This window comes from Salmo trutta, chromosome 23 (assembly GCF_901001165.1).
Source record: "Salmo trutta chromosome 23, fSalTru1.1, whole genome shotgun sequence".
Classification (NCBI taxonomy): Eukaryota; Metazoa; Chordata; class Actinopteri; order Salmoniformes; family Salmonidae; genus Salmo; species Salmo trutta.
In genome coordinates, this window is record NC_042979.1 from 36,481,717 (window position 1) to 36,496,212 (window position 14,496).

At 44.4% G+C, this 14,496-nt stretch overlaps 1 protein-coding gene across 6 annotated transcripts in view; it reads left to right on the forward strand.

Annotated features, from left to right (window-relative positions):
• The first annotated feature begins 13,248 nt into the window (after positions 1 to 13,248).
• The window catches only part of rapgef1b (Rap guanine nucleotide exchange factor (GEF) 1b), an 87,704-nt gene continuing 86,456 nt past the window's right edge, over positions 13,249 to 14,496 (forward strand). For 4 of the 6 annotated variants that reach the window (XM_029710074.1, XM_029710077.1, XM_029710076.1 and 1 more), the window contains exon 1: positions 13,253 to 13,779. In XM_029710074.1, coding sequence (XP_029565934.1) covers positions 13,752 to 13,779 — 28 coding nt within the window. In that variant the 5' untranslated portion in view covers positions 13,253 to 13,751. Of the gene's footprint in view, positions 13,780 to 14,496 lie in introns of all 6 variants that reach the window. The other 2 variants (XM_029710078.1, XM_029710075.1) reach the window with 2 other exon arrangements.

Here is a 14,496-nt window from a genome sequence, read left to right on the forward strand (position 1 = left end):
AGCCAAAGTTTGACATGGGTTGAATCAGAGGACAAAGTTAGAAAGCTGTTTTCTGAGGAGCTACAATTGGATCAACAGGTTAGGCTGGAACGTGCTCAACGGTCTGGGAAACCAGGGGAAAGTGGTGGTGCCAATGGAACCTGACCCAGGCCAATTGTAGTGAAATTCCTCAGGTTCAAGGATAAGCTTGCAGTCCTTGAAAAAGCCAAATGCCTTAAAAGATCCTACATCTTCATCAATGAGGATTTCTCTGATGCAGTCTGCCAAAGAAAAAGGAACTAATACCAGCTATGAAGGTATGACAAACTGATTGTGTTCACCCTCCCTCCCAAGCAACAAGTGGTAGCATTGCCTTTAAATTGTTTAACTTGGGTCAAACATTTCAGGTAGCCTTCCACAAGCTTCCCACAATAAGTTGGGTGAATTTTGGCCCATTCCTGCTGACAGAGCTGGTGTAACTGAGTCAGGTTTGTAGGCCTCCTTGCTCACACACGCGTTTTCAGTTCTGCCCACAAATTTTCTATGGGATTGAGGTCAGGGCTTTGTGATGCCCACTCCAATACCTTGACTTTGTTGTCCTTCAGCCATTTTGCCACAACTTTGGAAGTATGCTTGGGATCATTGTCGATTTGGAAGACCCATTTGCGACCAAGCTTTAACTTCCTGACAGATGTCTTGAGATGTTGCTTCAATATATACACATAATTTTCCTGCCTCATGATACCATCTATTTTGTGAAGTGCACCAGTCCCTCCTGCAGCAAAGCACCCCCACAACATGATGCTGCCATCCCTGTGCTTCATGGTTGGGATGGTGTTCTTCGGCTTGCAATCTTCCCCCTTTTTCCTCCAAACATAACAATGGTCCTTATGGCCAAACAGTTCTATTTTTGTTTCATCAAACCAGAAGACATTTCTCCAAAAAGTACAATCTTTGTCCCCATGTGCAGTTGCAAACCGTAGTCTGGCTTTTTTATGGTGGTTTTGAAGCAGTGGCTTCTTCCTTGCTGAGCGGCCTTTCAAGTTATGTTGATGTAGGACTCATTTTACTGTGGATATAGATACTTTTGTACCTGTTTCCTCCAGCATCTTCACAAGGTCCTTTGCTGTTGTTCTGGGATTGATTTGCACTTTTCGGACCAAAGTACGTTCATCTCTAGGAGACAGAACGCGTCTCCTTCCTGAGCGGTATGACGGCTGCGTGGTCCTATGGTGTTTATACTTGCGTACTATTGTTTGTACAGATGAATGTGGTACCTGCAGGCGTTTGGAAATTGCTCCCAAGGATGAACCAGACTTGTGGAGGTCTACAATTTTTTTTCTGAGGTCTTGGCTGATTTCTTTTGATTTTCCCATGATGAGGCAATGAGTTTGATGGTATCTCTCATGGCTTCACGTTGAAAACAAATTACTATCAAGTCTTATGACACGCATAACCACCAAAACAAACACGTACATTTAGGGCATCTAAGACAACCCAAGCCAAGGACAAATGGCCTTGAAACTACAGTTTATACAGAGCCATAGCTGAATGGAACTCTTCACCAATCCATATTTCTCAGGCAAAAAGTAAACCCACCTTCAAGAAAAAAATAAAAATCTAAATGCGATAGACCAAATGACTGGACAGGAAATAGAAAGCATCAACTGAATGTTAAATGTGTTTCCTGTCAGGTATTTTAAATTGTCTGTATTGTCTACTTGCTAAATGTTTGAAAAGTCTTAATTTGTAATTGTTTGTAATGTCTTATTAATTGATGTTCGACCCCAGGAAGATTAGCTAACGTTACGGCGTTAGCTAATGAGGATCCTAATAAAAATTCACAAATTCTTCGGTCCAACTCATCCCAAACCATCTCAATTGGTTGAGGTCGGGTGATTGTAGAGGCCAGGTCATGTGATGCAGCACTCCATCACTCTCCTTCTTGGTCAAATAGCCTTTACACAGCCTGGAGGTGTGTTGTGTCATTGTCCTGTTGAGAAAAACAAATGGCCTTCTAGGCAGAGCTGCAAAGAAAAAGCCATATCAGACTGGCCAATAAAAAGAAAAGATAAGATGGGCAAAAGAACACAGACACTGGACAGAGGAATTCTGCCTAGAAGGCCACAATCCCGGAGTCGCCTCTTCACTGTTGACGTTGAGACTGGTGTTTTGCGGGTACTATTTAATGAAGCTGCCAGTTGAAGACTTGTGAGGCGTCTGTTTCTCAAACTAGATACTCTAATGTACTTGTCCTCTTGCTCAGTTGTGCACCGGGGTCTCCCACTCCTCTTTATATTCTGGTTAGAGACAGTTTGCACTGTTCTGTGAAGGGAGTAGTACACGGCGTTGTACGAGATCTTCAGTTTCTTGCCAATTTCTCACATGGAATAGCCTTCATTTCTCAGAACAAGAATAGACTGACGAGTTTCAGAAGAAAGTTATTTGTTTCTGGCCATTTTGAGTCTGTAATCGAACCCACAAATGCTGATGCTCCATATATTCAACTAGTCTAAAGAAGGCCCGTTTTATTGCTTCTTTAATCATAACTACAGTTTTCAGCTGTGCTAACGTAATTGCAAAAGGGTTTTCTAATGACCAATTAGCCTTTTAAAATTATAAACTTGGATTAGCTAACACAACATGCCATTGGAACACAGGAGTGATGGTTGCTGATAATGGGGCTCTGGGGCCGTTTCCAGTTACAATAGTCATTTACAACATTAGCAATGTCTACACCGTATTTCTGTTCAATTTGATGTTATTTTAATAGACCAAAAATGTGCTTTTCTTTCAGAAACAAGGACATTTCTAAGTGACCCCAAACTTTAGAACGGTAGTGTGTGTGTGTGTGTGTGTGTGTGTGTGTGTGTGTATTATATACATTAACTCAGCAAAAAATAAACGTCCTCTCACTGTCAACTGCGTTTATTTTCAGAAAACTAAACGTGTAAATATTTGTATGAACATAAGATTAAACTGAGACATAAACTGAACAAGTTCCACAGACATGTGACTAACAGAAATGGAATAATGTGTCCCTGAACAAAGGGTGGGTCAAAATCAAAAGTAACAGTCAGTATCTGGTGTGGCCACCAGCTGCATTAAGTACTGCAGTGCATCTCCTCCTCATGGACTGCACCAGATTTGCTAGTTCTTGCTGTGAGATGTTACCCCACTCTTCCACCAAGGCATCTGCAAGTTCCCAGACATTTCTGGGTCAAAATGGCCCTAGCCCTCACTCTCCGATCCAACAGGTCCCAGATGTGCTCAATGGGATTGAGATCCGGGCTCTTTGCTGGGCATGGCAGAACACTGACATTCCTGTCTGGCAGGAAATCACACAGAATGAGCTGTATGGCTGGTGGCATTGTCATGCTGGAGGGTCATGAAAGGATGAGCCTGCAGGAAGGGTAACACATGAGGGAGGAGGTCTCCCTGTATGCACAGCGTTGAGATTGCCTGCAATGACAACAAGCTCAGTCTCATGATGCTATTACACACCACCCCAGACCATAACGGACCCTCCACTTCCAAACTGATCCCGCTCCAGAGTACAGGCGTCGGTGTAATGCTCATTCCTTCGTCAATAAACGCGAATCCGACCATCACCCCTGGTGAGACAAAACCAAGACTTGTCAGTGAAGAGCAGTTTTTGCCAGTCCTGTCTGGTGGGTTTGTGCCCATAGGCGACGTTGTTGCCAGTGATATCTGGTGAGGACCTGCCGTACAACAGGCCTACAAGCCCTCAGTCCAGCCTCTCTCAGCCTATTGCGGACAGTGTGAGCACTGATGGAGGGATTGTGCGTTTCTGGTGTAACTCGGGCAGTTGTTGTTGCAATCCTGTACCTGTCCCGCAGGTGTGATGTTCGGATGTACCGATCCTGTGCAGGTGTTGTTACACGTGGACTGCCACTGTGAGGACGATCAGCTGTCCATCCTGTCTCCCTGTAGCACTGTCTTAGGCGTCTCACAGTACGGACATTGCAATTTATTGCCTTGGCCACATCTGCAGTCCCCATGCCTCCTTGCAGCATGCCTAAGGCATGTTTATGCAGATGAGCAGGGACCCTAGGCATCTTTCTTTTGGTGTTTTTCAGAGTCAGTAGAAAGGCCTCTTTAGTGTCCTAAGTTTTCATAACTGCGACCTTAATTGCCTACCGTCTGTAAGCTGTTAGTGTCTTAATGACCGTCTGTAAGCTGTTAGTGTCTTAACGACCGTTCCACAGGTGCATGATCATTAATCATCATTAATTGTTTATTGTTCATTGAACAAGCATGGGAAACAGTGTTTTAACCCTTTACAATGAAGATCTGTGAAGTGATTTGGATTTTTACAAAAAATGTTTGAAACACAGGGTCCTGAAAAAGGGATGTTTCTTTTTTTGCTGAGTTTATTTGCCTTAATTTCTCAAAAATAGACTCTTAGCTTTGATTTGACACCAAATCTGATGCGCTCATATGAACTGTGTTAGTGCTCATGTTTTTTTTTTTAACATGAAAATTCCACAAACTGTCTGAATTCCATAACACTGTAGAGATGGAGACAGAAAGAGACAGACCCTCTGATGTCTGTGAGTCTACCGGTGTGTGTGTTTTGTTTGTGTGTATAGCTTTGGGAGGATCCCCTGTTTCATGTTTCTTATAGCAGGATTTGTTTTTGACAATTAAACAAACAGTATCCAGTGCAATACTATGGCTGTTCTATGAGGCTTCGGGGTTCCTCTCCTACAAAGTGTAAACTGGGTTACTCAGTGTGCATAGAAGGAACCTGGAGTTCACCACACTACATCACAGTGAAAAAGACGCCTGAACAACCCAGTGGATGTCACAGTCTGTCACGGCTCAACAGATGTACCTTATGAGCTCCTGGAAAGTTGTCAACACAGCATAACAGTGCTGCCTGCCAGACTGACTGCTACTGTTCGCTGGAGTTTGGCATCTGTAGTTCTCAGTGGGACATACAGTGCATTCGGAAAGTATTCAGACCCATTTACTTTTTCCATATTTTGTTACGTCGCAGCCTTATTCTAAAATGTATTAAATAAAAATCCTCATCAATCTACACACAATAACCCATAATGACAAAGTAAAAAACAGATTCACATTTATTAAAAATAATGAACAGAAATACCTTATTTACATAACAATATTCAGACCCTTTGCTATGAGACTCAAAATTGAGCTCAGGTGCATCCTGTTTTCATTTATCATCCTTGAGATGTTTCTACAACTTGATTGGAGTCCACCTGTGGTAAATTCAATTGATTGGACATGATTTGGAAAGGCACACCTATCTATAAGGTTCCAGAGTTGACAGTGCATGTCAGAGCAAAAACCAAGCCATGCAGTCGAAGGAATTGTGCGTAGAGCTTAGAGACAGGATTGTTTCGAGGCAAAGATCTGGGAAGGGTATCAAAACATTTCTGCAGCATTGAACACAGTGGCTTCCATCATTCTTAAATGGAAGAAGTTTGGAACCTCCAAGACTCTTCCTAGAGCTGGCCACCCAGCCAAACTGAGCAATCAGGGGAGAAGGGCCTTGGTGAGGGAGGTGACCAAGAACCCGATGGTCACTCTGACAAAGCTCCAGAGTTCCTCTGTGGAGATGGGAGAACCTTCCAGAAGGACCTCAACCTCTGCAGCACTCCACCAATCAGGCCTTTATGGTAGAGTGGCCAGACGGAAGCCACTCCTCAGTAAAAGGGACATGACAGCCCGCTTGAAGTTTGCCAAAAGGCACCTAAAGGACTCTCAGACCATGGGAAACAAGAATCTCTGGTCTGATGAAACCAAGATTGAACTCTTTGGCCTGAATGCCAAGCGTCACGTCTGGAGGAAACCTGGCATCATCCCTACGGTGAAGCATGGTGGTGGCAGCCTCATGCTGTGGAGATGTTTTTCAGCAGCAGGGACTGGGAGACTTGCCAGGATCAAGGGAAAGATGAACAGAGCAAAGTACAGAGAGGTCCTTGATGAAAACCTGCTACAGAGCTCTCAGGACCTCAGACTGGGGTGAATGTTCACCTTCCAACAGGACAATGACCCTAAGCACATAGCCAAGACAACACAGAAGTGGATTTGGGACAAGTATCTGAATGTCCTTGAGTGGCCCAGTCAGATTCCGGTCTTGAACCCGATCAAACAGCTCTGGAGAGACCTGAAAATAGCTGTGCAGCGACGCTCCCCATCCAACCTGATAGAGCTTGAGAGGATCTGCAGAGAAGAATGGGAGAAACTCCCCAATACAGGTCTGCCAAGTTTGTAGCATCATACCCAAGACTCAAGGCTGTAATTGCTGCCAAAGATGCTTCAACAAAGTACTGAGTAAAGGGTCTGAATACGATATTTAAAAAACATTTGCAAACATTTCTAAAAATCTGTTTTTGTTTTGTCATTATGGGATGTTGTGTGTAGATTGAGGGAGTAAATGATTTAATCAATTTTAAAATGAGTCTGTAACGTAACAAAATGTGGAAAATGTAAAGGGGTCTGAATACTTTCCGAATGCAGTGTATACTGAGAGGGAAGTTGAAGTGTGAGCGTGTTTAAAAATGTGTATCCGTTTCTAAACGGGTGCTGTGTGTATGCGTTTATAAACGTGTGTGTTTGCGTGCGCAGGTAGGGCAGCGCTACATTAATAATGACCTGTCAGTGTGTGTTTTCGCCCGACAGTGGAAGCGATTAAGTCTGACTTGCTCTGCATGTGACAGTCTGAGCCACACATTAAATACGTCAAAAAAAGCACCGCTTTCATTTTTCCACTGCAACACTTCATGAATTCATAAACCCACTCACCTACCTCATCCCCCCATCAAACACACTTTTCACACCCTTCCTCTCAACCAACTCTCACTCTTAAGAACAGTACATTTTTGTTGTCATTTATGATTATTTAATAGATTATACAACCAACAATGATTATACTCAGATTGATTGTTGACATCTGTGGCCTCTGCGCAGTGTGGTGGTTCATTTCTGCATTATCAAATACGGAGGGTTAAACTTCACACACCAGTCAGAGTTATACTTATAGCACTTGACTTTCAATGATGCGCCATCTCTAATGAACCATTGAAAGTGACAACACAAAAGTACAAAGATCTTTTATAGCCAAGATACACCCCTCTCAACGTACATGACGAACCACAGATCTTAGGAACAGTTCACAAAGAAAGACCTTTACTTGAGAAAGGAGTATCCACAACCAGATAGCATTCGCAATAAATTGTCGTTCAGTTTGATCCCTAAGACGAGGTTCTAATCCCATTCCTGGTACTTCATAGCACAAAAACACCATCTCATCCAATGGCATAAATCAATTGTCAACTCTAGATACTCCCATCTCAAGTAAACCCCCTCTTGACCCCCCTCCTGGACAAGCTCACTGAGGGGAGTGAGCCTCTAGATCATACACTATCCCAGGATAAGTGCAACATCAGAGAGGACATACAAGGGTTCCAGACTGCCATACACCTTCCCCCAATGCCAAAGGAGGGAGTGACTTGCGCACAGACATTGTGGAGACAATTAATTGGTTCCCCATTAATCACGCCATCCCTTCACATGGTTTAACAGATACATTCACATATGAAGACAATGTTTCATCCTGTCCTCTTCCCTTTCTGATATTCTACATAGCACCAGGGACATGTGAAAGACAAGCCTGACTTCTCCCCTCTCTGGGCCCCAAGTGACTGACCCAGCTGAGGGAAGAAGTGCAACTGCCAACACCAGAGTCCAAATAGATACATTCTGATTCATCCGCCACAGCAGTGTGCAATTTTCTATTGGCATAAAAACACAGCCATCTTATTCTACCCAAGGCTTGAATTGCGTGCAATACTATTCTTAATTGACCATTATAAACTGGGTGGTTTGAGCACTAAATGCTGGTTGGCTGACAGCCGTAGTATATCAGACCGTATACCACGGGTATGACAAAACATGTATTTTTACTGCTCTGTTTACATTGGTAACAAGTTTACAATAGCAATAATGCACCTCTGAGGTTTGTGGTATATGGCCAATATACCATGGCTAAGGGTTGTATCCAGGCACTCCTCGTTGCGCCGTGTGTAAGAACAGCCCTTAGCTGAGGTATATTGGCCATATACCACACCTCCTCGTGCATTATTGCTTAACTAACTACATGATCCAATCCATTACTCACTTAATCAGTGGACCTGGTACAGTGAACTGCCCTTCTGTGGACTATCAGACTGATAGTCATTGAGAGAGTTGTCAGACCTACTAGGCAGTATAGCACCCCATGGGCAGACCACAGCAGGACCATAATAGATGAATAAACCACTACCTTCCACAGACTCCCTACCTCTACAGATGCACAGACCACATTACCTCTGCGGACCCACAGACCCCCCCGCCTCGACAGATACCCATGCCTCTATAGACTCCCTGCCTCTACAGACCTACAAACCCCCTGCCTCTACAGACCACAGACCCCCTGCCTCTACAGAACCCCCTGCCTCTACAGACCCACAGACTCTAGACCCAGACCACCCTACCTCTACAGAACCCCCTGCCTCTACAGACCCCCTGCCTCTACAGACCACAGACCCCCTGCCTCTACAGACCCCCTGACTCTAGACCCAGACCACCCTACCTCTACAGAACCCCCTGCCTCTATAGACCCAGACCACCCAGCCTCTACAGACCCACAGACCCCCCTGCCTCTACAGACTCAGACCCCCCAGCCTCCTTAGACCCACAGACCCTCCTGCCTCTACAGACCCACAGCCTCTACAGGCCACCCAGCCCCTGTTAAAAAAAAACATTTTGAGGCAGTGCTTGTTGTTTTTTTGCCATTGGCACTCATCCACAGTATATAGTTTAATTGAATTACAAACAAAAATGATAGGGAAGATATACAAAACCTTGCAGAGCATCTCTAGATTTTTTTTTACTATTGGAACCAAGACTTAAAAAGAACTGATGTTGGAAAAAGATGGGGGGAAAGTTGGAGCATAACTAAGGAAATTAAAGTATAAGCTAATGTATTACACAAGAGACAAAATTCTGAAATTCTACAGCACGATGGCAGAGTCACGTCTTAACTGTAAAACAAATAATGACTCAATAATCCATGTTTTCTGGGATTACTATAAAGTCCGGAAGTTGTGGGCGGAGCTAGAAAGTTGGCTCTACTTTTAATCCGTCTGTCTGCATATTTCAAGACATGGTATATGAGGGGTGTAGTGAAATACCCAATGGCTTGGAGGATTCTCTTTTCATCACACATCTTGAAAAAACATATACTAAAAACTTTGAAATCAATAAATCTGCCATCATAAACACAATGGAAAAATCGAATGATTTATTATTTAAATATTGAAAGTGCGTGGGCTACTGAGGGAAAAAACATGACGCAGTTTCAGGCCATGTGGTGGAAAGTGATGCAGCGCTGGAGATGGGGGTGTGTGCTAGTGGGTCTGGGCAGGTGGAATATAGGTGACGTTTGTATGTGTATGTTTTGTATTGTTAATAAAATATATAATCGTACAAAAAAATATTGAATTCCAAACAAAATCTCTGTCGCCTAGGGGGGTGTCCTGTATGGCAGAGGTGGCCTTTAGGGGTGACTTCAAATGCTTCATTAATGCTTCCATCCTGCATAGCTGAATAAAGGACAGGATGAATGGATGACATTTACTAAATGAGTGGAGAGAGTTAAGTGGGGTTGTACCACAGGGATGTGTCTTGGGGCCGTTGCCACTCTATGGCTATAGACCTCGGTCTGTGTCCCACCCTTGTTTCCTTCCATTGACCTCTGAGACTGAGGGTTCCTATGGGGCCTAGAGCTTGGCCTGGTTGCAGGCCTCCCTCTGCTCTGCTCTCGGAGTGAAATGTCAGTCAGGTCTGGTGACGAAGACCACAGAGAGGGGTCAATCCCACCATTTGAATGTTCCACGGAGGGAGAGAGACAGAGACCGAGAGAGAGAGAGAGAATCCCCACTGTCAGGGCGATAGGACAGAGAGATCCTGAAAAGCAGCTCTGCTCTCCAAAAGCCAGGCAGGGCCACCACCCCGTAGCGCTGCAAAGAGCAGCAACACAATGCCTGGCTCAGCACAGAAATAATTCCTGTGTTAGAGCCTATGTAAGTGTGTGTGTGTGTGTGTGTACTGTATGTGTGTATGTCAGAGAGGCTGGGTGTGAGAGATTCTTTTAACCTTTGTGTGTCTTTGTCTGTCTGTGAATAGGTGTGTAAAAATAGTATTTCATACAGTGCGTGTGACCTTGCACGTCTGTCTATGTGTGTGTAAGTGCCTTTCTATAGCTCTCCTCCTCGTCTCCATGTGTATCTGTGTGTATGTATGTATGTCTGTTTGTGTCAGTGACAGAGTGCTCTACTCTCATGCAGTATTGAGTGGGTTCCAACCTAGACACCTCATCCTCTTTGCCCATGGCTCAACCCTCCAATCTCCTGTATCGGCTAGGGTTCAAACCTACCCCCAACGCTATCTTGGGCCATTTATCTTAATTCCGCCATTGAACAAAATGCTTCTGAGAAATGCAGTCGATGGCGTGTCATTGCAGAGGGGCCAAAGACAGAGGACTCCATTTGTTGTTGAGTGTTTTTTTCTCCTTCTGAAAATGTATTCAGTCTTTCTAAGCCCCACTGATCCATCCCTCTCTCTGCGGCTCTCTGATGTGTGAGGGAGGGAGAGTCCCGGTGGCTAGCCCAAGGTTAAAGGAAACCTAAACTGGGTTTGAGCTCTCTGCTCTACGCCCACCATCGTGGAGATCAAACTTAGGCTTCGTCTCTCGGCTCCCTCTGTACTAACATCATACTATTCTAAGAACAGGCTCACTATGCTCCTGAGATCCAGACTAAACCACTTGTTATCTACTGGTGACCTTCTGTAAAACAGATCCAGAACAGGTCAGTCCCGCAGTCAGAACCAAAACGAGTCCATCTCTGGAACTTCCACATCACCCCTGAATAACCGATTATTTGATCCATAATGTCGAATTTAAACCTCTGACCACAAACCAAACCCAAACTTCTCACAGTCTCGTTAAAGCAGGATAATAGTCTGATTTATCAAATTCTGTGAGAACAGGCACTTTGAATATGGTTAGTGCTATCCGGGATCCTTGGGACGTCCTGACCCTAAACCCTAACCGTTGTAAACTTCAACGGTATGATATCAGAGTTAGGACTTTCCAAGGATTCCATTTAGACTTTTCCATTTGAATAATCAGAAAGTTCTTACAATACTACTTCCTTTGGGGGGTTAGAGGTTTAATTAGATGTTATTACCATAGTAACAGTATACAGTACTGTTATTGTTCTGAAACCGTGTCATACGGAATTCAATCCAACAGTTTGCACAATGTCCTCCTCCAATGGAGACTCAGTGCAGTCCTCCTCCAATGGAGACTCAGTGCAGTCCTCCTCCAATGGAGGCTCAGTGCAGTCCTCCTCCAATGGAGGCTCAGTGCAGTCCTCCTCCAATGGAGGCTCAGTGCAGTCCTCCTCCAATGGAGGCTCGGTGCAGTCCTCCTCCAATGGAGGCTCGGTGCAGTCCTCCTCCAATGGAGGCTCAGTGCAGTCCTCCTCCAATGGAGGCTCAGTGCAGTCCTCCTCCAATGGAGGCTCAGTGCAGTCCTCCTCCAATGGAGGCTCAGTGCAGTCCTCCTCCAATGGAGGCTCAGTGCAGTCTTCCTCCAATGGAGGCTCAGTGCAGTCTTCCTCCAATGGAGACTCAGTGCAGTCCTCCTCCAATAGAGACTCAGTGCAGTCCTCCTCCAATAGAGACTCAGTGCTGTCCCGTTCTAAACATAGATGGATCTAACACAGAACTTGAGCACCGCTTGGTGGAAAAGAAAATAATGGCAGTGCTTTGCTTTTCATCAATCTTTTTTTTGTCACTAAGAGTGTTGTCAAAGTGTGGCCCCTAGGTGTCCGCCAGTAGCTATTCTATTCTGGTTCTAGTAGAAGGGTGAAAACTGGAAACCTGACTGTACAATCTTTGATTCTACCAAAAATGGCGACAACCCATCACACCACCAGGTGATCACTAGAAGCCGAAAGGCCAAAGTAGGTTACATTGTCACTGTTTGGATTAAATGTGGCTGTAGCATCATGTACCAGGACCAGGATTGCCTAACACTGAAATATAGTACCTGTAATGCTCTGTGGAAAATACCCTTATTAATACAGTGACCAACCCTTGAGTTGACTACACTGATATATATAAATATCCTCATTATCAATATTCTACTTCCTCTTTCCTCTCGTTCCTAATAAAGTCCCTGGGCAAAGTTGGTCATATCTACTACCCACCACACCACTTTACAAAGTACACTAACATCTCTACATACAAAATCACATTGTGGGTGACACTATCAAACAAATCTTACCTGCAGCGAATGAACAACACTGTGGGTGACAATCAAAATAAATAATGTGAACAATATTGAATGGAATGACTAATCAGTCAGGGATATGGAGTAAATAGCAGGAGCTTAGAGCTACGTAGAAGAAACTGGCAGAGGCATTGGCTGTGCTGTATGTTGAGGCACCCATAGGGAAGCAGCTAACTAGCAGACAATCATTCTGTCAATGAGCAGAGCGCTCTCCTGTCCTGACAGGATAGTCTCTGCTCAGGAACTCACTGTTCCGTTTTTCCTCTCTGGGATTTCACCATAACCCCTGGAAATGCATTCCAAACACAGTGTACACACACACACACACACACACACACACACTACCTAAAGTCAGAAGGCAGACCTGCTGCCTGTGACTTAGTACACTCTTCTCACATTGCAAATATATCTGCTGCAATTACGATTGGCACCACACATTGATAGGACAATGTACTATAACTCAACAGTGATATACCAGAAATGCCGAAGATTTGAGAGAAAAGCTTGAGTCATGTCCATGTCAACCTCTCAGCTTGAGGTCCAAGATTCCACTCCATTCTTCTTCCCTGGCCCCTCAGGAGATCAGCGGGTGGGTAAAGGATGACCCAGATCACTCAACACTGACAGGATGGAACGCAGATCCACTCTGCCAGTCATATAAATGATTCAGAACAAGAAGATAAGGGCATCCTCACACTGACTACTTCATAATATGCCAGACTGCTTTGTGAGTGCTTTAATTTATGCACTAAACCAGGATTATGTCCTTTAAGTAGGCATATGATTGTGTGTTAGGACCACCAGGGTTGACAGACACTGAGAAACCACATACAGTATATTTTATGATTTATAATACATAATACTTAGACTTTACAAAATATCCAGTAGAGGGCACTCTGACAACAGTTATATATACAGCCAAGGTTGACTTTCTAAAGATTTCAAATTAACCTAAATACAAATGTATACGCCTATTGTATTTGGTCGGAGTGTTGTTATATTGTATTGGTCAGCTCTGACCAGCCCAAAATGCTTCACAGATTGTTGCCACAGGGGGCACTTTCCACTGAAATCCTTCTCGTTGAAAGAATGACGTAGCTAATTCCGTGCAGTTGTGCATCATGCCGAGGACGCGCGGGGTCAAGGTAGCGCTCCTGTGTTGGACTCTCCGCTCAGTGAAAACTGCTTGGAGACCGACAGAAACAGTTTCACACATCGATGTGTGTGCCACAAATCTGGTCTCGTACCTGCAGCGAATTCATCTTACTGACACATGTGAGCAAAGATTACAGGAATAATCGAGGGAGACGCGTTGGTTTCTGGCTCGTTAAGTGATTTTTTTTTTTTTACAGCGAGTGAAATCACTGCTGGTTACGACATGTCGGGGAAAATAGAGAGTAAGCAAGGTAAGCAGCCCAGCCTCATCAGACCCCTGCACAAAGTCAGGTACTGGGATATCACACATTGGGGATGGGTAGGCCCGGTTTGAGAGTCTCGTTCAGAGGTCTTCAAATGTTGTCCGGCACACATAGGACAAGCTTTTTGCTAGCCGTGCTTGTGTGCAGGAGATTGGTCTTCTGTCTTATCCAGTCGAACAAACGGGTGTTCGGTGCTAAAGATGTGAGTCGGGATAGCGGCGTAGAAAAGCTAGCTAGTTAGCCAACATTCCAGCTAGCCAGTGCGAACTCTTTTCCTTATCTTAAGCAGTAAGTTTATATTTGGCTAAGTAGTCGAAGTAATGACTGTAAACATTAGTTCTCAGCTTCATCAATTTACCCGTTCTCCTTTTCAGATGTTTCATACCTAAGGTTAGTTTAGCCCGTTGAAGAAAACGGTGGTAATCCGCTGCCTGGATGGATGATAAAAACATTGGGACCACACAGCTGGCAAGCGTGTCTCGTGTGGTAGCCAATTACCCTGCAAGCTGGCTCAGTAACTTTAGCGCTCAATTTAACCCACCAGCTGTAACTGGGGTTTCAATCAAATCGGAGTAATATCACACGCTCCCTGTGTTGTCAGATTGACTTTCCATTGTGAACGTGGCATATCTGCTTTGCGATTACATTTGTGGCAGCGGTGTCTGGCACACTATTGACGGTATATCCACATTGGGATGAAAACGT